The sequence below is a fragment of the Pseudophryne corroboree genome, chromosome 4 (genome assembly GCF_028390025.1).
Source record: "Pseudophryne corroboree isolate aPseCor3 chromosome 4, aPseCor3.hap2, whole genome shotgun sequence".
Taxonomy (NCBI): Eukaryota; Metazoa; Chordata; class Amphibia; order Anura; family Myobatrachidae; genus Pseudophryne; species Pseudophryne corroboree.
Window position 1 is genome coordinate 681095670 of NC_086447.1, and position 27801 is coordinate 681123470.

Sequence of the window (27801 nt, forward strand, 5' to 3'; positions counted from 1 at the left end):
ACTAGAGGGACGCAGATTCGGGATTCAGGACTGGGTCCTGGTAACCACGGATGCAAGTCTCCGAGGCTGGGGAGCTGTCACTCAGGGGGAAGTCTTCCAAAGAAAATGGTCAATTCAGGAAGCCTGCCTTCACATAAACGTGCTGGAATTGAGAGCCATTTACAACGGCCTCCGACAAGCGGTACATCTTCTTCAAGATCATCCCGTGCAGATCCAGTCGGACAATGTAACAGCAGTCGCGTACATAAACAGGCAGGGCGGAACGAAAAGCAGAGCAGCAATGGCAGAGGTGAAAAAGATCCTCCTCTGGGCAGAAAGGCATGCAAAAGCTCTGTCAGCAATTTTCATTCCGGGAGTGGACAACTGGGAAGCAGACTTCCTCAGCAGACATGATCTCCATCCAGGAGAGTGGGGCCTCAACCAACAAGTCTTCGCAGAGGTGACAAGTCTTTGTGGAGTTCCTCAAGTAGACATGATGGCATCTCATCTCAACAAGAAGCTTCAGAAATATTGTTCCAGGTCGAGAGACCCTCAAGCAATAGCAGTGGATCCGTTAGTGACCCAGTGGGTATTCCAGTCAGTGTATGTCTTCCCTCCACTTCCGCTGATCCCAAAAGTTCTCAGGATCCTAAGAAGAACAAGGGTTCGAGCAATCTTCATTGCCCCAGACTGGCCAAGGAGGGCTTGGTACCCAGATCTTCAGGAGTTGCTCATAGAAGATCCTCAGCCTCTTCCTCTTTGCGAGGACCTGCTGCAGCAGGGGCCGTGCGTGTATCAGGACTACGTTTGACGGCATGGCTGTTGAGCGCCGGATCCTAGCCCGTAAGGGAATTCCGAAAGAAGTCATTCCCACACTTATTCAGGCCAGGAAAGGAGTAACGTCGAAACATTACCACCGTATTTGGAGAAAGTATGTGTCTTGGTGTTAATCCAAGAAGGCTCTTACGGAAGAGTTTCACTTGGGACGTTTTCTCCATTTTCTGCAGGCTGGTGTGGAGGCGGGCCTCTGATTGGGGTCAATCAAGGTCCAGATTTCAACCTTGTCAGTGTTCTTCCAAAAACAATTGGCCTCTCTTCCAGAGGTTAAGATCTTCGTGAAAGGCGTTCTGCACATCCAGCCTCCTTTTGTGCCTCCAGTGGCACCATGGGACCTTAATGTGGTGTTGCAGTTCCTTAAATCGGATTGGTTTGAGCCTCTACGAGAGATAGAGTTGAAGTTTCTCACGTGGAAAATGGTGATGCTTGTGGCATTGGCATCCGCACGGCGGGTGTCTGAATTGGGGGCCTTGTCTCACAAGACCCCGTACCTGATTTTCCATGAGGATAGGGCAGAGTTGCGAACTCGCCAACATTTTCTTCCAAAGGTGGTTTCTTCTTTCCACATAAACCAACCTATTGTGGTGCCAGTGGTTACTGACACGTTCACTGAGTCAAAGTCTCTAGATGTGGTTAGAGCTTTGAAGATTTATGTCGCTAGAACAGCTCGAATTCGGAAAACAGATTCTTTGTTTGTCCTGTATGCTCCCAACAAGATTGGGTGTCCTGCTTCCAAGCAGACTATGGCACGTTGGATCAGAAGTACGATTCAGCAAGCTCATACTACAGCTGGATTGCCGTCGCCAAAGTCAGTGAAGGCCCATTCCACTAGGAAGGTGGGCTCATCCTGGGCGGCTGCCCGGGGGGTCTCAGCATTACAACTTTGCCGAGCAGCTACTTGGTCGGGGTCAAACACGTTTGCAAAATTCTACAAGTTTGATACCTTGGCCGATGAAGACCTCAAGTTTGGTCAATCGGTGCTGCAGGGTCATCCGCACTCTCCCGCCTGTACTGGAGCTTTGGTATAAACCCCATGGTCAATAAGTGGACCCCAGCATCCTCTAGGACGTATGAGAAAACAGGATTTTAATACCTACCGGTAAATCCTTTTCTCCTAGTCCGTAGAGGATGCTGGGCACCCGTCCCAGTGTGTACTTTACCTGTAGTTTAGTTATACACAAGTTGTGTTATGTTAGTTTCAGCTTGTTGCTGCAATTGATGCGTGCCTGTTGGCGTGTGTTATGTTGATTGCCATGTGTGCGGCATGGTTGAGGTGTGAGCTGGTATGTATCTCACCACTAGTATTACAGTAAATCCTTTCCTCGAAATGTCCGTCTCCTTGGGCACAGTTCCTATAACTGAAGTCTGGAGGAGAGGCATAGTGGGAGGAGCCAGTTCACACCCATTGAAAAGTCTTAAGAGTGCCCATGGCTCCTGCGGAACCGTCTATACCCCATGGTCAATAAGTGGACCCCAGCATCCTCTACGGACTAGGAGAAAAGGATTCACCGGTAGGTATTAAAATCCTGTTATTGTATCCGATAGAATACAGGTAACCAATGGAGACACTGACAGAGTGGATCCACAGATGATGAACGTCTTGCGAGACAGATAAGCCTCGCAGCTGCGTTCATTATATATATATATATATATATATATTCATATACAGTACATACATACATACATACATACATACATGCATATAAAGATATATAGATATTATGTATATATTCATTTCATTATGTCAAAAGCACATGTACCGTATGAAGTAATTATGTTGTTATTTACATTATAAATATATTTAGACCAAGTATATATACTTAAAGCATAGCAAAAGTACACATAGGAACTAACATAGAAATTCTAATGTAGTAGTACATAATAATAAAAATAAAATAACAGCGATTATTCAGTGGGTGAAATGCAACAGGGTGTGAGAATCAGAAAGTGAAAGATTTTGGTCAAATTCTGTTTTTGTTTTTTTTTTAAAGTGGCAATCATTTACATGGCAAAACCAGGCTGATTTTGCCATGTAAATGATTGCCACTTTAAAAAAAACTTGAGAATTTTACCAAAATCTCTCACTTTCTGATTCTCACACCATATTACATTTCCCCCTATGTATTTATAAAATGGTAATAAAAAGAAAAGCTGTTATGTGTTTATTTAGAAATCTATTTTTTTGCTATTTGAGTTAGTTTGTATCTAGCTTTCTAAAATATAAAATCTAAGCTTTCAGAAATCTTTTTGTTTTTTTATGCGTTGTGGCCAGCTGGTAAACGATTGAAATATGAGATTTTTCAAACTAGTCTTTGCAAAAACATGCTGTGTTTTTGACTACAGAATAATCAAATCCAAAGAGTAGTTTATACAAAGAAATACTCATGGACTATCAATACAGTTTTGTATAGGAAGTACAAATTTACTTTTTTTTTTTTTTTTAGAGTACAGTATAATATGTGGGTAAAATTATTTTATCGAATTAAAACAGAAGAAAATAAACATTAGAACAAAGTACCCTGATGTCTATATAATTCTTCTAGTAATCTTTGTTTGCCATATTATTAAAAGCATTAATGCAGTATTTCCATTTATAGCAAATATGCTACAAGAAGGAGCAATGTTATAGGGATGACGACTGATGTTCTTTCAGGAGCCACATCAAGATGCGTCTGAGAAAAATTGCATACATACGTATTTATATTAGAAATTTTATATATATATACAGGTTGAGTATCCCATATCCAAATATTCCGAAATACGGAATATTCCGAAATACGGACTTTTTCGAGTGAGACTGAGATAGTGAAACCTTTGTTTTCTGATGGCTCAATCTTCACAAACTTTGTTTAATACACAAAGTTATTAAAAAATATTGTATTAAATGACCTTCAGGCTGTGTGTATAAGGTGTATATGAAACATAAATGAATTGTGTGAATGTACACACACTTTGTTTAATACACAGTTATAAAAAATATTGCCTAAAATGACCTTCAGGCTGTCTGTATAAGGTGTATATGAAACATAAATGCATTCTGTGCTTAGATTTAGGTCACATCACCATGATATCTCATTATGGTATGCAATTATTCCAAAATACGGAAAAATCCGATATCCAAAATACTTCTGGTCCCAAGCATTTTGGATAAGGGATACTCAACCTGTATATATGTATATGTATGTATGTATGTATGTATGCGTGAAGCTCAACCATTCTTGTTAAGATAGGTGGAGCTGGGGCGTGGCTTGACGGGCTGGGGAGAAGGACGTGCCTTGGAGCTGCTCCTGCACGGCGTCCTTGAAATAGTGTATTAAATATACCACACAGCCCACCGGATTTCCCCACGGCCTCTCTCACTCCTCTACTGCTGACAGGGGACAGGAGGAAGTGGGTTGCGGAGCCGGGGGACGCTTAGAACGTCCTTGCAGGTTGCGGCCCACCTCTCTCCTCACAGCCGGGACCTCGAGTGCACCGGGCGCTGGCCGCGGGTCTCCAAGGCAACGGAGCGGAGCTTCCCGCCCCGCTCGTGACCGCGGCTACAGCGCTACCACTTCTACCTCCCGGGAGTGCGCTACCCGGCGGTTCGGGTCCTGGCCCCCCTCCTGCATACCTCACACACTCACCCGCTCAATTGCTGGATCCCCGTGGTCACTTCCTCGGGCTACACATCTCCCGGCGGCCATCTTGAAAAAGGGAAAAAATGGAGAAGCCTGCAATCCCTTGCCACCAGCAGCCGTGACACATATTAATGTCCTGACCAGGGAAGCTTCGATTTCTGCTGCCAGTCCAGACCTGTGGTGGGGGTGAGCTGAAGGGGGCAGAAAGGTACTCTGCCTCCACACAACACATATCTTTCTGCAATTATTATTATTTATTTTATTTTATATATATATAATAATACTTATTATTTGTCCCCCCCCCTTCTGAAATATTAACTGCTACAGATAACTGACTATTACTGTTAAGTGATTGTCATTATTGGTCACCTGACCTATTAACAGTGGATGTCCTGAGGCTATATGCCTATAAAATCTGCTGACAAGCCTTAATTTATGGAATTGGAGCTCCCCCGGCTGGTGTGAAATTATATTGCAGTTCATTTATTTTATCCTACTACCCTTTTTATGCCATACGCTCCTCATAATGGATAAATACATGGCTAAAACTCCCAGAAATCCCCGCGGTTCACAAACAAACAAAGGTCGGGGCCGTGACAATATTCCTGCGGACAGTCCTCAGTCACCGGCGTCTGGTCCTAATAATAGTCCATTGAGATGCTCATCACTTACTACAACAAAGGACTCCGCCAAATCCTTTACAACGCACGAGATCACTGACATTCTGGCTTCTCTCTTGGATCAAAAATTAGCCCCTTTAAAAGATTCATTGGATTCAGCCCTTACCCAGTTGAATCATCATGACCAACGTTTATCGGAGGCAGAGCAAAGAATCTCGGACCTTGAGGATGATCTAACAACGGCTAAAACGGCGCTCTCTGAACAAGATAAAATAGTGACGTCCATGCAAGAGAAACTTGAAGATTTAGAGAACAGAAACAGAAGAAGTAATGTACGCCTTATAGGGCTGCCAGAAACGGTGAAACCTTACGAACTGATGAATCTGGTTTCTCAATGGCTGCCGAGAGAATTAAAATGTGTATCAGACTCCGAATCAATGCTGATCGAACGTGTTCACCGTATTGGTCCTGATCGACAAACTACTAAAGATAGGCCCAGACCGGTTATCATGAAGTTTCTAAATTACGCTGATAAAGTTCGTCTGCTTGATGCCTATAGAAAACGTTCCACTCTCAAATACCAGGAATCCAAGATCCTATTTTTTCAAGACTTCTCCTATATGGTGGCTGCAAAGCGACGAGAGTTTTCCCCGATATGCAAACGCATGTTCGAGATGGAACTTCGATTTGCATTACTGTATCCTGCCAAGTTGAGGGTCTCATACTCTGGAAAATCCTACTTCTTTGACACCCCGCAAGCTGCAAAAAACTTTGTGGACTCTTTGGCTTCTTCTCGCTCGTCCAGGATGGACGATGCGGATTGACACTACAGAGTTACATTGCGATGTCATCTCCAATTTCTTGAACATTCAGGTTACAGATGACCATATTTGATTCAGAATATACTCAGCATATTTCAGGTTGTTTAGTGCCTACATATGATGTAATGGTTCATAGCATTTGTAGGTATTTTTGTAAGACGAAACTTCACGTAGTAAATCTTTTCTTTAGTTTTATTTTTTTCTTCTTTGGCTCACTTGCCCTCCTTTTCTTATCCTCATTCCTTTTCTATATCTCACTGATCTCACTTCTTTTTTTTCTCATCTTTACTCAGCTTTTAAAATGCTCTAGTATTAGACGGCCTTCTGGTCCGACATCCCTTTGGCTACTCTGGTATGATTATGTTCTGCAATGCTATGCTGGGATGCGGCTCAGTCGGAAATCCTCCTGGGTTCACATAATGTTGAAACGGTTTACGATAATTGTTGGAATTCTGATTGAGGTTAACACACATGGTATATTCCTACTAAATGTGATATGTTTATATTTCCCCCTGTTGGACTGGTATTCATCCTCCCCTTGCCCGCTCGCTGGGACGGGTAAAGGTTCACCAAAGAGAGTTGTTAATTTTATGACTTGGCCTAGGGTTGGCATCGGTTAAATGACAGCAATAGGTAATCCCCCTAAAATGATCAAAACAGCTCTTAAATTAGTAACTTGGAATGTGGTGGGCTTTAATTCCCCTATAAAGAGGAAGAAAATTCTGACCCACCTGAAACGTTTACGACCAGATATAGCTTTATTACAAGAAACACACTGGAAAATCTCTGACCCTAATGTGGTAAGAGATTCTTGGATAGGAGACTTTAAAACGGCATCTTACACATCTAAACAAAGAGGGGTCATGATTATTTTTAGCAAATTTCTTGTTTACAATATTAGTGACTGCTTAATAGACCCGGAGGGAAGATATCTTTTTTTGAAATTGACTATACACGATTTGCCCTATACAATAGCTAACATTTATGCTCCCACGGGCACTAATGCCCACTTTTTCACGGATATTTATGCAAAGTTACAAGACTGGGCAGAGGGTGCAATTATTATGGGTGGGGATTTTAACTGTGTTCAATCGACAGGATTAGACAGAACTACCTCCGCCAACGCCCATGATTCAGTCGCCACCCCAGCGCTCTCCTTACTGACCAGTTCGATGAGATTGTGTGATCCCTGGAGGTGTCAACATCCTGATTCTCGTGAGTATACGTTTTACTCACATCCCCATCACTCCTCGTCTAGACTAGACTATTGGCTAATCTCGGATACTCTTCTACAACAGGTAGTACACTCCCAGATAGATCCTATTCTCCTTTCGGACCATGCTCCGGTGTGGTTCACTATAAGATTGGACACTCCTATACCACACTCTTACAACTGGAGGTTTCCAGCTTACATGGAAAACTCTTCGGACTTTCGCCTGCATCTTGAACAGTCATTTCTAAACTATAAGACTGATAATATAGAACATGTTGAAGACATAAATCTATTTTGGTCCGCCTCGAAGCCAGTAATACGTGGTCAGATCATGGAATATGTTTCCAGGAGACGCAAGGCACTTAACAATCAATTAAAGGATCTTAGTCAGAATTTAACTAAAACTTATGATATACTCATTGCACACTACTCACATGAAAATCGCCAGGCCTACCTTGCAGCAAAACAACAATATGATGCCCTATGTACCGAGCGATCGAGTTTCTCTCATGATATTCATAGGAACAGGTTTTTTAGAACTGGCAATAAATCGGGCCGGTTATTGGCAAATTTAGTTCGGTCATACTCTGCTCCTTCACGTATTACCCAATTGTATACTGATTCTACCTCTACTGTTATGGATACCCCTGCTATCTCGGAAGAATTCTTACGATATTATCAAACTTTGTATCAGTCTCCTCCTGATCATCCAATAGATGGTCTGAGATTTCTGGAAAAAGCAGGACTCCCAGTATTAACTGAGGAAGAGAGAGCATCGCTAACGGCACCGGTCCAGGAATCGGAATTATTATTTTTAATTAAATTATTGAAAAAAGGGAAATCCCCTGGCCCGGACGGGTTTGGGGCAGAGTACTACCGAATGCTTGCTCCCCACTTGATACCATACATGCTAGCTCTTTTCAACTCACTATTACAAGGAAATTCAGCCCCGACCGGTTTTGATGAAGCTAGAATAGTGGTCTTTCCGAAACCGGGAAAAGACCCTAAATATGTTCAATCCTATAGGCCGATATCCTTACTGAACCAGGACTTAGTTATTTACTAAATTGTTAGCATCTCGACTTCAACCCATTCTGCAGCGAATCTTACATCCTGCTCAAAATGGGTTTGTTCGAAACAGAACCTCAGTACATAATATACGTACTTTGTTGGCAGCGATACATAGCTCGAAACAATCAGAGTGTCAAAAAGCCCTTATAGTCAGTTGTGATGCCGATAAGGCATTTGACTGCGTCTCCTGGTCTCATATACTGCGAGTCCTACAGGCCCAACACTTTGGTACGGAGTTTATTAACATCTTTAAAACTCTATATGCCGCACCATAGGCGTTTATCACGATTAATGGATTAAACACTAAATCATTTCAGTTACATAGGGGGACAAGACAGGGTTGCCCCCTCTCCCCCTTGCTATTTAATCTGGCTTTGGATCCGCTCATACGCACATTTATAGATGACGTGTCCTGGGAGGGTATAGAAGTGGGCTCTCATACCATAAAAGTATCCGCTTTTGCGGATGATCTTTTACTATACTTTAGCGATCCTATAACATCCTTTCCCTCACTATTAACCACTTTGCGGAATTTCAATTTAATATCAGGATTTTTGATTAATTTTGATAAGACGGAGGCACTGGCGTTGGGTGGGGATGCGAGAGGGGGTTGGGATGATACGTTTCCATTTAAATGGGCGCATGATTGTATAACGTATCTTGGTATACGTGTGTCATCTAGATCCTCGGAATTGTATTCTTTAAATTTTTCTTACTACATTAATAAGATGATCGAGGACTTTACGAGATGGCAACACCTGCCGATCTCGTACTTGGGTAGGTGCCATCTGTATAAAATGGTGTCTTTCCCGCGTTTGCTTTACCCAATACAGATGCTCCCATTCTTGTTAGCAAAAAAGGATATACATACAATAAATAAAGCCATTACTAAATTTATATGGGCGAATAAACGTCCTCGTATCGCATTGTTTAAATTAAAACAACCACCCTCACTTGGGGGAGTCAATCTCCCCTGCCTGGAAGATTACTCTTTGGCGGCTAATTATAGATGTGCCTTAGACTGGATAGGCAATGGGGACAATTTTGTTAACAAGGCACTAGAACAGGATTTGTTCCCTAGTCATGATTTATTACAGATATTACATTTCCCGAATTCCTCCATATTACAAGATATAAAGTCAATTCCATTAATATATGCTCCTTACAAGGCGTGGCATCAAATTAGAAAACGTTCCAAGCTCACTCTATCACATTCCCTGTTCCAGCCTTTATTAGGGAATCCATCTTTTCAGGGGGGAGAGGCAGGTGAGGTTATACACAATTGGCACCTCCAGGGTCTCCGGTCACTATTTCAATTCTTAAATGATGATTGCTCAGCGGTATTATCTTTGTCCCAATTACAAGATAGATACCCGACTTTAAATTTTCCTTTCTTTGCATATTTTCAAATGCGTAGTTTTGCCGCGTCCGTTATAGCCAATTTACAGCCCATTGATCTCACTTTTCCGCTTGATGGAATAGTACGACGACGTCTAGACTCCCCTTACTCTACATCTTTAATATATACGTATACCAGACGAAAGATTGACTGTACTCAACTCACCACGGGCATGGCTAAATGGAAAGACGTCTTCCCGGGAATGGATATACACACTATTATTAAATGGTCTAATTTGCTTAATAAACAGTTGGTATCTTCCTCATATGCGGAAATGCATTTGAAGATTTTACATAGAGCTTATTATACTCCTCGACTACGGTTTCTTACAGGGGCAGCAGACGACTCTCTATGTTTCAAATGCAAGTCCCCTGATGCTGATATTATACATTGTTTATGGTCTTGCCCAGTTATACAATCATTCTGGGATCTAATACAGATATACATTAAGACTAATTTGGGTATTCCATTCACATTAACAATGGCATGGGCCTTTTGGAATTATATAGAACCCCAATCCTCTGCAATGACCAAGGGTACACGACTGCTTCTGGCTCGCATCACAGCTGCAGCGAAGAAAACAATATTATCTCAGTGGATACAAAAAGACCATATCCCCATTTCTCTTATGCTACCCCGGTTATTATTCCTATTCCAAATGGATTGGACTGAATGTTCTTTAGATGTTGAATCCCGTGCTGCTATGTTTTTTGCGATTTGGCTTCCTTTTTTGCTCACATTACCTGTTGATACCAGAGAGAATATCCGTAAGGTGGTTAGACTAACAACTTGGTATAATATGGCAACTCTTACTGATGGGTCGCCACCGTTCTGAATTTCTTTAAATGGGGTTTTAGCCATTAGGTATCTACCGTCCCTCCTACACTCATTGCTATGCTGGTATGTAGCTGTTACGTATTGTTATACTGTTCTTCATGTCCATTAGGGAATGTATTAGCTTGCTTCATAGTATTTTACAACCAAACATATCACTGTAATGTACGGACAGCTGTTTTTCGACTGTCCGCCTTTAATGTCCCATGTTATACTATTACATGTGTGTTATTTTTCTTTTGTTCAATAAACACAATTTAAAAAAAAAAAGATAGGTGGAGCTGAGACATGTTTTGTGACCAAAACATATATACTGTACAGGGTGATTCGAAAGTTGCAGTACACCCTTGTTAAAGTCGCAGTACGCCCTTTTGTTTCAAAAACTGGGCAGGAAATATGAAAACTGACTTAGATTTAAGATGGCCGATTTCAAGATGGCTGCCATGTTCCTAAACCCATACCCCAAAAGTTAGCCCACCTCACCCATAGCTTACCGGAGTATTCAGTTTTCCCATTTCCTGCACAGTTTTTGAGACAAAAGGGAGTACTCCGATATTTGACAAGGGTGTACTGCAACTTTTGAATCACCCTGTAGTGATACTAATTAGAATGTTATGAAGGAAAGTATTAAAAAACAGGTTTTCTGCAGAGGCCAGCTCTGGCAGGCACTTGTGTAGCTTCCTATTAGACCGGGGGTATAGCAAGGGATTAGCTTGAGCTTTTAGAGGCTATTTTAAAAGTGTCCAAGCTCCTGTAGCACACGCTACACCCCAGTGTTTCCCTCATGGATGAATATAAAAATGTTTTACTAAGATTTTCGTGTAAAGACAGCTTAAAATCACAGCAGAGCTACAGTGCTACATCAGTTCTGCATGGAAGTTTGTGCTTTTCTGTGCACAGGATAAAGACCACTAGAGAAGTCGGGAATGTGAGCGGGGAGCCTGGAATGGGTACTCGGTAGCCAGAATTGCTTCTGCAGTCTGCCACGTTCTGGAGCATCCTGAGTATTCTCTAGTCAGTGCTGTAATTCCTGGCGCTGCTGACTCTGCCACCTCCGCATGGGCACACAGGGCACAGAAAATCCCTCTTATGGCACTGTCTGACATCATAATAGCGTCTTATTTTAGCTTGGTACTGAAGTTCTAATTTGATAAATGACCTTACAAGAATATTTATTATTGTACACCTGACTGTGCATTCACTGTCCATTTTTATTAGTTATGTATCCAGTCAGAACTGTCACATGACTGTCACATTGTCTTTTCTGTTTTTGTTGTTTTTCATGTGAGACAACCAGTATGGGCTATGTGGTGCACTAAACTGCCCTAATACTCAATGCCTGTAGTTTTCACAATAACTGTTCCATGTAACAAAAAGCAGAAAAAAATCCCTCTTGACTCCATACCCTAGAGCAGCACACTTAAGAACTGTACATACTAGCATTAAAAGCATTTCCTTTGTGTAAATGTCCACATTGCCTGCATCATTCAGAAGTCTTAATGCTGAGTAAAGTATAATGGAGCTTTATAGGAGCGCCACTCATTAAGTACATAGTACACTTTTCTGCCAGGTAGATTTGAGAACATGCTTCTAACAGTAAAAAAGAAGAAGAAGCAGGGATAAAGGTCATAGTTCTGCTTATGCTTTTAACCAGCGTTGTTTTCAACAGCCATGTGTATAAGCCCAACTCTTTATTTTTCCAAACTGCTAAGATTAACCTATATATATATATATATATATATATATATGGAGAGAGAGAGAGAGAGAGATGTAGATACTTATGCACTTAAATGTCTTTTCTCCGGTGGAACTAAATCAGTCTGCCCCTTTTTATTTATTTTATCTAAGGTGTCTCATACTCATTATTAGGTAGTGATTTGCACTTCTTAGCAGTCTTACGTTTTCTGGGACTTTATCAATCATTGTTCAAACTGTGCATATTTTAAAGCAATCCCTTAGTAGCTGTGTCGCATGCTGGGTGGGTTTCGGAGTGTTTAGAACCCCCCAACTGACCACAATTATAGTCCTGTCCCCTCATGGTGCAATGCCTTGAGTCTCAGGTGTCATTTTGGTTCCGCCTCCTCCCATACACCTGTAAATTGAGACATAATGCCATGAGGGCCCGGACCTACTGACATAATTTACCTGGCCTGTCCCCAACATAATATATATACACACAGTACTTCAGTTGGGACATACATTTCGTCCTCTCCCACTGTGGTCTTGAACAAGGCCTGACTGGCTTTTTTTTTTTAATTTTCATCCCTCTCTGTTCTCTCAGCGAATGTTGGTTACTTTCCCCAGTGCAAAGAAGAATAGCAATTCTACCTATGGCGCTGCAAAATGAAGCAGCACAAAACCGCACAAAGGGTGTAGTACAGTATGCCGGCGCTCGGGCTCCCGGCGACCAGCATACCGGCGCCGGGAGCCCGACCGCCGGCATACCGACAGCGTGGCTAGCGCAAAGGAGCCCCTTTCGGGCATGGTGGCGCGCTACGCGCTCCACACTATTTTATTCTTTCTCCAGGGGGGTCGTGGACCCCCACGAGGGAGAATAGCTGTCGGTATGCCGGGTGTCGGGATTCCCGCGCCGGTATACTGTGCGCCGGGATCCCGACATTCGGCATACTGAAGACCACCCCGCACAAACAGGTCACCAAACCTATAACAATGTATACAAAAGAAAAAGTATGGTCTCACTTGCGCTCCAAAATGTCCACAATTTTAGAGTCCATCAACGCATATGCTCCAATGTTGGTTACATAAAAAGAAAAACAATAATATAGTGTAATATTGTAAAATGAAGACTTAGAAGCACCCTTGGTGATGGAAAAAGTAGGTGCGTAGAAAAAAGTTCCAATCCAGTTAAAGATCCTTTCTTCTTTTAACAGATGTGAAGAAAATGGACTTTTAAACAGATTCTTACATGTATGCTTACTTGTGTTAGATGGGTAAAAAGCTCATAAAAGTTTCTCTTTGGCTCCTGTAACGTTCTCACTGGATGTGACTAGGGACCGATGACTCTCACGGTATAGATGCAAATAATAAAATAAAACAAACGTGACCGTATTAAAAGCCCAAAATGTTTATTTTTAAATGAATTCAAAATTTGGACATGACAACCATACCGTAAAGATGTTATGTACACTCCACTTATAAGATGTAACCCGGGTATGAATATATGTGGAGGGTACGATTACGGATATGGACAGTCAGACAAAATGTGAACACTGTATCTACGCACTGCGGCGTCCTTGTCAAGATAACAACAGTGATAATATACTTAAAATAAAAAAGGACATAATCAATATCTATCCTTTGTATAAATATATATATATATATATATATATATATATAAACAATTATGTATAAATTCATTAACAGGTTTACTAAGCCATATGAATTAAGTGGAGTGTACATAACATCTTTACGGTATGGTTGTCATGTTCAAATTTTTAATTCATTTAAAAATAAACATTTTGGGCTTTTAATACGGTCCCATTTGTTTTATTTTATTGTATGCATCTATACCGTGAGAGTCATCGGTCCCTAGTCACATCTAGTGAGAACGTTACAGGAGCCAAACAGAAACTTTTATGAGCTTTTTACCCATCTAACACAAGTAAGCATACATGTAAGAATCTGTTTAAAAGTCCATTTCCTTCACATCTGCGGTGCTGTTAAAAGAAGGAAGGATCTTTAACTGGATTGGAACTTTTTTCTACGCACCTACTTTTTCCATCACCAAGGGTGCTTCTAAGTCTTCATTTTACACTATTACACTATATTATTGTTTTTATGTTTTTGTACCCAATATTGGAGCATATGCGTTGATGGACTCTCCCATGAAATCAACTTATTGAGGAGGATCTAAAATTGTGGACATTTTGGAGCGCAAGTGAGACCGTACTTTTTCTTTTGTATACTTACCCCAGTGATTCAGCATTCTCTTCTTTGGCTGTTCCTTGTAAGTCCCCGTATCTATTCTGGATCTGAATCTTTATGGTTGGTTTACTCATTCCATCTTGACCAGGCCTTGGTATCCTGGCCCAGGGACAGATCTCGCTTGGTGAAGTTGTGTTTCTATTCCTCCTGGATGGCGTTGGGTTCTGTTTAAATAACTGTGCTTATACTGGTAGATGAATAGTTCTCTAGTGCTGATCCACTTGAGAGTGGATGGCTGGAGACATATCGATTGCTGACCTGGTGGATTTTGCTTACCATTGACTTGGCTTCTTTTCTGTGCAGGATCCAGTGCCTGCTCATGTTCTGGCTCACTTTCCTAGGCGTTACATCTCCTTTGGTCAGAGCAGTATGACCATATGTTCCTTTTTTCCTGCTATAGATGTATTCAGGTTTTTGTATCTGAAGACACCAGCAGGATATAATGTTTGTGCAATGCTTTCAAAAGTCTCCAAGGTATACCAGTGTCCCCAGAACGGATGAAAGAGAAAAAGAGAGTTTTTGGAATTCACCATTTAATCTATATCTTTCAATTTATCATCGGAGTGCTGCATTTCCTTCTCTTCTTCACTGTCCTGTACTATTGTTGTTGAGTGTTTTTCGTGTTTAGTGTTTTCTAAGCTTCCCTTTGGACTTACTAGGTTTCTTCTGAATTCTGTTGGGCAGTAGTGTAAACTTAGTTTGAATTTTGTGCCTGGTTGTAGATAGGCACCTTGTACACACCAAGGTACTGTATACAAGTGTCCTCTACATGGATTCAGAGAGATGGATTTAACCTTAAACAGCAAAAATCCTCTTACTTATATAATATTTAAAAGCTGATTGAATATTAATGAACATAGCACCACTAGGGCAATCCATGTACTACTTTCCAGCTGGAACCTATTCAGAAGAACTTTTACTTATTATTTTGAGTGTTTCTGAAGACAAATAATTTAGGTTGTTTTATGTTTTTAAAAATAAAGGAGGCATATTTAAACCTTCAATTCCATTATTAATGACTAAGAATTATACAAATCACCTGTAGATGATATTCATGTTGTAATAGAATAAATCTGTAGTCATCCAAAACCCTGCTATTTAAAACCTACCACATCTATTGTAAGCAGTGCAACATAGTATTGTTCACATAACAATTGGTTTTGTTAGCAAATGATCACAGTAATACATGAAAGAAGAAAACTAATTAGTACATTGTAGTATATGTTTAGTGTATTGTTACAAGTAATAAAGGAACTCACTGAGCTGCTGTATGAAACAAAAGCTGCACAAATTCATTACTAACAGGTCAAGCAGAAGAAGGCTGCTAGCAAAGTATTAAAATGTCCATGTATAGGCTTAAACTCCGACAAATAAAATCTAGAGTAATGTACTATGTGATAGAGACGGAAGTCAACATTATCTGTAGAACAGTTATTATTATTAGTGTTATTCAACAATACTCATAGCTCTGAACTTTAAGGATATTCTAATGCATGCAATCTACAAAGAGATGGATTCAGAAACACATGACATAGTGCTGTTTTACAAGCTATGTCCTTTTTTGAGTGAATTATATTAAGTATGTTTGATAATGGTAATATATTTTGGTTAGTTAGTGACTAACACATACAGATGTGTCCTTCTCATACACATAGCCGTAATATGCCATATGTCCTGAGACGCCCGGTGCACACTGCACTGTAGTGTATTATCTTTTACTTCACATTTTGTATCTTATTCACTGCGAAGGCGCAGCAAAACATCACTCAGTGTACTACAGATGCTGGCCTGCCTCTTTAACGGCACAGGAATTAGTATTAATCACATTGCAGAAGAGGCACAGTGGAACTCGGCGTGAGAAAAAAATCTCGCCCGCTGCATTGTAAGGGTCTGATTCAGAGGTAGACACTAATGCATGCGTGGCTGCGACATTTTGCGGCATCGCTGCAACACTCACATACAAATGTTAGTTTCAGCCTCCCCCTTGTGTCGGACTGTGCAAGCCCTGAGATGTCCACTTTCACTGTAGACAGTGCAGCTTTTCAGGTGGTTCTGAACACTCCATCAGCGCACCATTGCGTGCACCATCAGCACTTGCACCAGCCTACGGCAGGCGCAGTGTCTTCTGAAATTTCTCTACACATGGCCTCTGTGGCTGCGGACCTGCATTTGGGAATACAGCCGAGTTCACTTGTATGCCCATGGAACTCCCATAATATGCCCATGAGATGGCCTTTCTTTGTGTTTACACTTCAAACTGCCTCCCAGTCACTGCCTAGGAATGCCAGTTCTAATGGCAGCGGCTCCGTGCTCTCTGCATACAGTCACTGGAATGCATGCACTGTAGGGGTTTTTAGAACTATGCACAATAGCAAATAATGGCTCAGCTGTTCAAACATTGGCATTACATTCACCTCAGAATTAGACCCCAAGACTCATTCGCACACAGATGTACAAGTGTTGCACATCAAGTTGATCAGGCAGTCTAGCAAAGTCATTTTGTCGCTTCCTTTTGTCCTATTGGTTTAAATGAGATGCAGATTTTATGCAAAAAAGACAGTTGGCACAGCTTAAATGCCCGGTATCTGGTGCGCCGCGAGGAGCTGTTTGGCGTGACAGAAGCCACAGTGTATGAGGACACATATGCAGGGACATTTAAGAGAAAGAGTTTCCAAAATACAGTATTTTCCCCTTAAATCTTTTTCCTGTACTTCTCAACTTAACAATAAGACAGCCAACTATAATTGGGGTACAGTGTATATTACTGGGATATGACCCCTTATTGTAGACACTCTTCATCTGCTTTATTTTTACTATGATTATCAAATCATTGAAATATTCACAGGTTGACCAATCAGATCATCAGAATGTTAACAGCAGGAGATGAGTGAGCTGATATTGTGAGAAGCATTGTCTTCTGTGATTGTGTTAGTGAGGACAAGGTTGTATGTGACGTGGACAGTATTAGAATGTAAGAGCATACTTACCTACTCTCTCGGAATGTCCGGGAAGCTCCCAGAGTTTTGGGGATTCTTCTAGACCCCCAGAAAACTATGTGGTTCTCTAGTGTTTCACCTACTTCCTAGTGATATGGGCAAGATGGTGAACATTATTCTGCTCTCCACAGGCGGAGAGGGCAGGGCCAATATGACACTATTTTCTGAGGCTAAAAAGAAGAATAGAAACCCTATAGAGCGCAATAAACCCTTTAAGTGCAACCCGGTTGTACTCTAAGGTACACCAAACCTAGAGGTCACAGATAAATAGAAAAAAGTGCTTACCGTATATACTCGAGTATAAGCCGACTTTTTCAGCACTTTTTTTTGTGCTGAAAAAGCCACCTCGGCTTATACTCGAGTCAGTGCACAGGAGAGGCGCAGTGACAGGCAGAGCAGTGTGAAGGAGGGACACGGTGCGCACAGCGCGTGCCTCTCCTGTGTCCCTCCTGCATCTCCTGCGGCAGCGGCGGGTCTATTAAAGGAAGTACCCGTTCGTGACCTCTGATCACGAACGGGTACTTCCTTTAATAGACCCGCCGTGGCTGCCGGAGATGCAGGTGGGACACAGGAGAGGCGCGCGCTGTGCGCTCCGTGTCCCTCCTTCAGAAGACAGCGCGGGATCGACGGAGGGGTAAGTAACAGGCACTGGGGGAGCATATTTGGCACTTGGGGAGGGGGCATATGTGGCAGCATGAGGGGGCATATCTTGCAGCATGAGGGGGCATATGTGGCAGAATGAGGGGGCATATGTGGCAGCATGAGGGGCATATGTGGCAGCATGAGGGCACATCTGGCACTGTGGGGCATATTTGGCAGCATGAGGGCATATCTGGCACATCTGGCACTGTGGGGCATATTTGGCAGCATGAGGGCATATCTGGCACATCTGGCACTGTGGGGCATATTTGGCAGCATGAGGGCATATCTGGCACATCTGGCACTGTGGGGCATAATTGGCAGCATGAGGGCATATCTGGCACATCTGGCACTGTGGGGCATATTTGGCAGCATGAGGGCATATCTGGCACATCAGGCACTGTGGGGCATATCTGGCAGTATGAGGGCATATCTGGCACTGTGGGGGCATATCTGGCACTGTGGGGGCATATCTGTCAGTATGAGGGCATATCTGGCACTGTGGGGGCATATCTGGCAGTATGTGGGCATATCTGGCACTGAGGGCTGTGTACGGCTAGAGCGGCATTTCCCACCCTAGGCTTATACTGGAGTCAAGTTTTCCCAGGTTTTTGTGGTAGAATTAGGTGCCTCGGCTTATATTCGGGTCGACTTATACTCGAGTATATACGGTATGTAAGGAAGGATAAACCAGGATTGTCTGTGATTTATGCTGTTATTGGACTCTCCGCATTGTATAGCAAGGTTGACCTATTTATACATGTTCTCTTTCTTGCGCCACGGGTTTACTATTTTCTGAGAAGCGCATCATTTTGCTGCATGAGCCGCTACTTCATCCCAATCTGTATTTGGGCAATTGTTCTAATCACCCTGCCCATCTATATCTCTCTCTGCTAGTCCCCCACCCTACATTGGTAAATATTGGCAAGTAAGGGTAAGAGAGAAGCTAGAATTGAATCTAAATATAGTTGAAGGAATAGAGTGCCCAATGGCACATGAACCTGCTACATTAATGTAGGAAGATTGTGGTTTTCCATGGGGTATATTTGCTAAGATTTGATTTACATTTACTATAGTCAAAACTGGCACCAAAATGTCCAAAAACCCAACTTTAGAACTGCAGAGCACTTACCGATTATTTTACATAGACAAGTATAGAAGCCAGAGATATACTAAGCATCGTTTTGAAAGTGATCTTAAAACAATGGCAAACCCACCCAAACAACAGACCTGTGGCAGATAAACTTACAGGCCCACTTCAAAAAACAATATTATCTAACAATTTAATAACTACAGTTTAATAACTATTATCTGCGCACCCAAATCCAGGGGGTGCAGAAAGCTAGTTGTCCTTGAGAAGGGGAAATACATTTTTTGAAGAGGTCCTCACTTCTCTAGGGATTTTAGCCCTGGACTGACCAGTTTGGGGCTGTTTGTTGTTATGGCAAGAGAACTCCATGCTGTGTCTCCCCTTGCATAGTGTCATTCACCCGACTGATTCCACCTGGTGCTGGTTACTAGAAAATAAGGGGAATCCCATGTTCTTTATTTTCACCCTTTTTTCCAAGATTAACCTGGGCTCAGAACTCTGGGGCTGGTTATGGATTTGGGCTGGATTGATGGTGGGTTTGCCATCGGACTCACTGCGGTTTTCAGTTTTAAATCTGATGGGTATCATCTTCTGCTTTTAAATGACAGTCAAAACTGATGCATAGTACAGTAAATGCTGTTTTCAATGACTGCACAGCTATGTAGATAATAATCGAAAACCATTGGTTTTGAAATAGACTCAAAGCAAAGTTAGGTTAATTTACCACATATAGCTCATTATTTCAAATTTTATTTTTTTTAAAATACATGTATTTTATTTAGAGAATTTCTTGCAGTATTAGTAGTATGAATAGTCATTGGTTTGATCAGTGCAGTAGGTAGAAACTGATGTGTCCTGGGCTGTGCCCATCCCCCAAACATGTGACATCATGACATCACAGAATAGGAGGCAAGGAGCAGGGAGATTGATGGTGGCTCACTGGACTGCAGGGTGCTATCCTATGCTCCCTGGTAGCCAAATACAGATGCATTGTGGCAGTAATGGTGCTGTACCATGTGCCTTGTGCCCTGTGTGCCAGCACCACCTGCACTTGCACATTGGTTGAATGTGATGTCTGGCCTCTTAAGAACTCACTATTAAAGTTGGACAAATCCTAAATGATACAGTGTGTAGACTGCCATAATATCATTCATATATATACTGTATATATAAGGGATCCGCAGCTTCCATTATAGAGTACGTAAACAAATCAGCAAAACAAGAAAACAGCACTTACAGTTCAAGACAATATAGAACAAGTATGGAAAACCAAGGGTTAGGTGCCATCAAAGGGAGTATGGAGTATAAGATAGTGTAAGTAAGAGAAGGAAAGGGAAATATATATTTTTTATATATAGAAACTACGTAAGTCTCTGGATATTGCTAATTGTATTGTGATAAAAACAATGGTTTCTGGTTCAGTGCAAGATTTCAGCAAGGTACTCAAGGTATTTCTGATTATATTTAAACAATTCACTATTCAGTAAATTGTTAAAATACATTTTTTGTTTCAAAGCTCTATATTTATACATTTGACTTTTCACGATATTTAAAAAAGAAAAAAATGTACACATAACATTATAACAGTCAACAAATGCAAATAAAAGGAGATTTTGTGAAGTCATAATGTATGGGTTTCAGTAAAGCAATCTTAGAGTCAAGAAATATTTAATTATGTAATAATTATTCAGTGTCATAAAAGAATACAGATATATGTTTTCCATGCTGAAAGATCACATGCATAGTAATAAATGTATAATTCCACTGATGTGCCTATAATGAAATAGAACTATATTGACAGTTTTAATGAGGTTTTATGGTCAAGGCACGAGGAAAAATAGAAGATGCTGAAAATGATTTATGGTTGTTAAATGTTTGTTACTGTATACTCATTTTCTCAACTTCATTTATCAGGTCCAAAGGCGATGGCTCAGGTTCCTGCCATTCTGAAGCCAACTTGGCTGAAAGACACCAATCTTTCTTTCTCAGAGTTCTACGTGCAGCGTTTCCACTTCAGCTTCTTCTGCTGCTTTTAATTGGTCTTGCCTGTCTTGTACCAATGACTGAAGAAGACTACAGTTGTACTCTGTCCAATAACTTTGCACGGTCCTTCCACCCAATGCTCCGATACACCAATGGGCCACCACCTATATAACAATGTTGTTTAACAGAGCTCACTCTGGATTTTGTATGAGCTTTTGCCAGATTTAATTGCACTTATTATGACAACATTTGTTCCCTGTATAACCGTTGAACATTACACAGTTATGAGAGTTATGCTATATTAGTCACGCCATGCTGTGTTCCACAAGTAACAGAGTTTGGTAGATAAAAAGTACTGAAAAAATGACGTCAATTTTTACCCACAAATCATTTGCTCTTTCCCTGAAAACTATGCATAGCTAAGTTTCATATTTATGTCATCTCATCCATAATAACTAACAAACTGGTAGCTAATTTCCAATGAGAGCATTATCAGTATTTCACAAAGAGTTTGCAATTATGATGCTATTTTAGATGCTTGTAATATAAAATTTTAAAGAACTTATATGGCAAATATTTTTTTACTTTTCTCTGTGGCATTTTTGGTTTAGGGGCTTTCTGTGTGGGGGTTTTGTGTGGGAAGCATGAATTAACTGTAAACTCTGCTTTAAGTATGGAAGATGTACAAATGGAAAGCATTTTTTTAAGCTATATAACTGGATGTAAGAAATGAAATAATGACCTAAAAATAGAACAATCTATGAAACGTCAAGAGAAAATATTATTTATGTATGTACAGTTTGCTAAGCTGAGTTATGTTTGTATTGATTTCTTCCAATTATAGATATTGTAAAAGATAATGGTGGCTTGTGTGTTTATTAATTGGTAAAAATATAGTGTTTTGGCCAGCACAAGATTTACATTCCTGTTATCAATATACAGCATGTTTTGCTTCTTTAAACCAATCACAAATTTTTACATAATTATCAGTAGCATGAAATAAAGTTATCAGACGACAACTTATCAAATATTGGCCCTCATTCCGAGTCGTTCGCTCGGTATTTTTCATCGCATCGCAGTGAAATTCCGCTTAGTACGCATGCGCAATAATCGCACTGCGACTGCGCCAAGTAATTTTACAATGGAGATAGTATTTTTACTCACGGCTTTTTCATCGCTCCGGCGAACGTAATGTGATTGACAGGAAATGGGTGTTACTGGGCGGAAACAGGCCGTTTTATGGGCGTGCGGGAAAAAACGCTACCGTTTCCGGAAAAAACGCAGGAGTGGCCGGGGAAACGGGGGAGTGTCTGGGCGAACGCTGGGTGTGTTTGTGACGTCAAAACAGGAACGACAAGCACTGAACTGATCGCAGATGCCGAGTAAGTCTGAAGCTACTCTGAAACTGCTAAGTAGTTTGTAATCGCAATATTGCGAATACATCGGTCGCAATTTTAAGAAGCTAAGATACACTCCCAGTAGGCGTAGGCTTAGCGTGAGCAACTCTGCTAAAATCGCCTTGCGACCGATCAACTCGGAATGAGGGCCATAATTAATATAGACATTGATTCAGACTAAATGAATAATGACGCATTTGTTTCCCAATGCTTATAGATACAGATTAGGTTGCATAATTACTGACCTTCACAATAGCTCATTTTAAAGGCTACTCAGATTAGTCCCTGAATGATGATTAATGCAAGCAAATCATTCAATAAAATAGGGTCTGATGGCACAAAAGGGTTATGTGGAGGGGTATGATGGCATAAACAGAGCACCTGAAAGGGTCTGATAGCATATAAAGGGCATATAGAGGAGTGTGATGGCATATAAGGGGCATATGGAGGAGTGTGATGCATATAAGGGGCATATGGAGGAGTGCTCTCAGCTGGTCACAAGTGCTCTAATGCGGTTCCCCCACTGCCGCTTCCATGGTATCGTTCTGGGGAGAGGAAGCGAACCAGTGCATGGTGAGTATCCTGGTGTGACAGAGCAGTGCCTGCACTCCCCCCATGTGGTCTCCTTCCCACCAGAGCAGTAACTAGGTGTGTGCAGAAGGTGCATTGCCCACAGCGCACTTGCCCTGTGGGCGCACCTTTTACATACACCCTGAGTGGCCCATATCCCTCCCGAAGACAGCCGTCCTTCCGCTCTCCTGTACATGCCTCCCTTAGCACCAAGCTCCGCCAGCTGGAGCATCTGCCGCTGATCGCTGTGTATAGTCAGCGGCAGCGATGGACAGTTTATCCCCCCTATGCTGCTGCGCTCCTACGGCTCACCCCTCTCTGTCTGAGAAGTGTAGTGTTCTGTACAGGAGCTGGTGGGACTCGGGAGTGCAGCAGCACAGGGGGAAAAAACGTGTTGTCACGTAAGCGCCTACACTCAGGGCCGGCGCTTCCATTAGGCAGCTGCCTATGGGTGCCAGGACCTAAAGGGCAACCTGCTGAGGCTGCCTGGGGAAAAATTTAAGGTCTTCTTCCAGACACCCGGTGATGGCAGGAACTGATCTCTGAGATCTGTTCTGTTCACCCGCATGCTGCACTTAGTCGGTAGATGTTAGATCCAAGTCTGACGAGTGTGCGCCCGCCCATCTCTTTTCCTATTTGCCAGAGGTGGTCAGCGTGTGTAGGTCAGGTGGTCGTGACATCCCCCTCCCCCCCACTACCTGGCGCTCCTCCACTTCCGTTCCGAGGGCAGGCTGGACAGCAACTTCCATCGACACCCCACTGCATGATGACCGTGCTGATGGATCCCTGCAGCTCTTCGGCCAGCACAGCAGCAGGGGCACCAACAGGAGACCCGCGGTTATATGGTGAGTCAGAGTGTGATTATTGTGGCGCCAGCATTTCTTCCCTGGCAGCTGGAGCTTGGCCTGGCTCTGTAGTGCTGGCATGCTGTGTATGTCTGCAGGGCCAGATTGTAGGAAAAACGGGGCAGTTATCCAGGGGACCCCACAATGTGGCAGCAGGGAAATGCATTGCCGCGATTCGCGGGTGGGAAGGGGGCAGGGCCTAATGCCGTGATGTGCCTACCCCCATCAGAGACATGCACTGATGCCTAGCAAGGCTGGTACAGGTACTGTGTCTCTCCTCATCCCTCCTCCCTCTCTATCTGTCCCCCTTTCTCTATCTCTCTCCCTCTCTCTCTCCCTCTCTCTCTCCCTCCCCCACTCTCTCTCTCCCTCTCTCTATCCATCTCTCTCTCTTTATCTCTCTCTCCCATCCCACGCTTTCTCTCCCTGATGTGCTCTCTCACTCTCCCTGGTGCTCTCTCTCCCACTCACTACCCCACCCACTCTGTCTCTCCCCTCTCTTTTTCACTCTTTCTCCCCTCAATCTGTCCCTCTCTATATCACTCTCTCTCCCTGACATTCTCTCGCTCTCTTTGCTCCCCCCTCTCTGTCTCCCTCCCTTCCTGACACCCTCACTCTCTCCCACTTGCTCCCCTCCCTCCTAGTCTCTCTCCCCTCTCTCTCTCCCTCTTTCTCTCGCTGATACGCTCTCTCTCCTTGACACCCTCTGTGACCAGATATAAGGAAGAAAGAGTGGGCAGCTGTGGAGAGCAGTCGAGTTAGCAGCGTGCCCTGTTGCAGTACCCTGTTTTGAATTGAATAATTGAACTCACATTTTTTAATATTATCCCTGATATTTTTGCCAACCCTAGAAATTTCTTTCTTGTGTTATGCCTGATGTGAAATTTATCTGTGAGCTATCATATATCTATTCTAATTCTAACTAATAAAAGTTAAGTTTTAACTAATTCCATTTTTTCATAGACAAGAGTGCCCAACAAGAGAGTTTCTTTCTGTCTTTTTTCTGTCAATACTATATTTACTCTCTGGGCGCATCTCCACCTGCTATATGAAATATACGCTAGTTATTTGATGTCTTTTTGATGTGGACTGTTCTTTGACCCCTCTCTAACTACTTTGACTTAAATTGCTGTGCTCGTTGACTGTTTCCCAAAACCTCCCCTCTCCTTGGTTGACACCCTCTCTCTCTATCTCGCATCGACGCCCTCTCTCTCCCTGACACCCTCTCTCTCGCTCTGTTTCTTTCTCTCTCTCTCCCCTCTCTCTCTCCCTGACACCCTTTCTCTCTCTCTGACACCCTCTTTCACTATCTCACTGTTCTGTTTCTCCCTGATACAGTCTTTCTCGCATCTCCCCCCTCTCTCTCCCTTACTCCCCCCTCTTTTTCTCTCTCCCTGAAACCCTCTTTTTCTCTCTCTCACTCTCCTGCTCCCCGTTCTGTCTTATAACCACCCCTCACACACCGTGACTCACGACTCACCCCTCTCACCTTTCCTAGATGGAAAGAGGGTATTTGGGAGGGGGGGGGGGGGGGGGGGCAGTAGGCAGAAGTTTTGCCTAGGGTGTTGAGAAACCTTGCACCGTCCCTGCCTACACTACACTACACTACACTTGCGCTGGAGACACTGTGGTAGAGCTGCCCGAGAAGAGTGTCTGGTCTCTGCTGGGGGAAGCGGCACAGGAACTAACGGTAGGGAAGCTCCTCTCCGGCATTTTCGAGCTGGGCTGGCCGGGTCAGGCAGTGATTGCCTCGTGAGTCACTCACACTGCAGGTGGAGAAGGGGAGTGGGGGGGCTTTAACAAATGATGCTTGCCAGGTGAGCCCTCTCTAACCCGGTATCCTGGGGAAGGGGAGGGGGGGAGCAGCATCTATGATATGCCGCCTCTATGATAAGCTATGGTGGCTATGGTGGCTTATTTACTTTAGTTAATTATAGTGGCTGTTTTCCATTTTTATGTGAAAGAGGTGTGTGTATATTATATATATTTATATACTATGTCACTGTATATGTTTGTGGATGTGTCAGCAGTGTGTATGTATACTGTGTGTCGGCTGTGTGCATGTATGCTGCATGTTTGTGTAAATATGGTGTTTGCGTGTGTGTGTGTGTGTGTGTGTGTATATGGCTGCATGCTACTGTATGTATGTGTGTCTGCTGTGTGTGTGTGTGTATGTATGCATGTATGTATGTATGTATGTATGTATGCTGTGTGTGTTTATAAGCACGTCAGGTGTTTGTGTGCTGTCTATGTATGCTTTGTGTGTGTTTGCTGCATGTATGTATTCTATGTGTGTGTTTGTTAGCATGCTACTGTATATGTGCGTGTATGTCTGTGTGTATATATGTGTATGTGTATGTGTGTATATATATATATATATATATATATATATATATAGTCTTAATGTAGCAGAAGGCGGCACTGTCAGGACTGCAATAATAGCAACAACGGAAGAGACAGGCAAACTGTCTCTGCAATAATAGCAACAACGGAAGAGACAGGCAAACTACTCCATAGATCTAAAGATCTATGGAGTAGTTTGCCTGTCTCTTCCGTTGTTGCTATTATTGCAGTCCTGAGAGTGCCGCCTTCTGCTACATTAAGACTGTCTAGACCTGTATCGGGTTCTATTTGGAGGGCACCCAGGCACATTTTTGAGACTCAGCTGAGTGCGGTGTGTATTGAAGGTATATATATATATATATATATATATATATATATATATAGATGAAAGGTGTATGGCGGCACTCACGCAGGCTGACCCAAATCGTTGAACATAGGTTTCCCTTTAATGCCAACATGTTTCGGGGAATCAAAGGATCCTACGTGCCAAGACCACAACGTCCTTAAAGGAACTTGTCTTCAATCTTTCATCTACACCACTTACTGACCACGAATATGGACTTTTAGCCAAAGGACTTTCTTTTGTCCCCACAATGATTACTGACCCTTTGGAATGGAAAACTGAAGTTTATCGTCTGAATAGGACATTAAAACGCAAGGAATACTTTAATAACCGACCACCTGCATCAGCACCTTTGGTGACGTCAGCATTTGAGATACCCCCACAATTACGGAAGATATCTTCGAGATCTAACTTTGACCCCCCAAGTCAGAACTCTTCCATCAGTACTTTTGTCCGTATGCTGGAAAGGGAGGGTCAACAAGCTATGAATGACCCAGTATATTTTAATTTAAATAAAGGAGAAAGATCAACCCTTAGAGAATTGTCTAACAGGACAGATATAGTAATCTGCAAGGCGGATAAAGGGGGATCTATAGTGGTCCAAGATATTGGAGATTATGTTACTGAATGTGAACGACAGCTAAATGACCTTACAGTGTATAGACGTCTCAATAAGGATCCAACTAGGGAGTTTAAACTTGAATTGGATTCCTTTTTGTTAAGTTCCAGGAATCAGGGTATCATAACACAAGAAATGTATTCGTCCCTTATGGTTGAGTTTCCTCTAGCACCCCTGTTCCTAAGGTGCATAAAACGTTGGAGAATCCCCCTGGCCGCCCTATTGTGTCAGCCAGGGGTTCTCTGTATCATCCAATTTCAGTTTTTTTGGATGCATACCTTAATCCTTGTATCCAGGCTTTGCCATCCTTCCTCAAATAGAACCCGATACATCATCATTACTGTTGCAATTACAACAATTGGGCACTTTGCCCGAACATACTTTGTTGTGTACTGCTGATGTCACTAGCCTCTACACCTGCATCCCACATGATGCAGGTGTGGAGGCAGTGAGAAGACTCATTGAGGATAATGTAATTTTCCAGGGTCCTGAGATAACCTTCTTTTTACATTTACTAGACTTGGTGTTACAAAGAAATTATTTTGTGTTTAATGATGTTTTTTATTTACAAATAGCGGGCTGTGCGATGGGGTCTGCGGTGGCCCCATCGTACGCCAACGCTTTTATGTACCAAGAA

General features: G+C 42.4%; 1 protein-coding gene across 16 annotated transcripts in view; it reads left to right on the forward strand.

Annotated features, from left to right (window-relative positions):
• The window catches only part of SYNE1 (spectrin repeat containing nuclear envelope protein 1), a 965679-nt gene extending 943772 nt beyond the window's left edge, over window positions 1-21907 (forward strand). For 15 of the 16 annotated variants that reach the window (XM_063917854.1, XM_063917860.1, XM_063917859.1 and 12 more), the window contains one exon: window positions 20979-21907. In XM_063917854.1, the coding sequence (XP_063773924.1) occupies window positions 20979-21219 (241 nt within the window). In that variant the 3' untranslated portion in view covers window positions 21220-21907. The remainder of the gene's footprint in view (window positions 1-20978) is intronic. The other variant, XM_063917867.1, reaches the window with a different exon arrangement.
• The last annotated feature ends 5894 nt before the right edge of the window (window positions 21908-27801 follow it).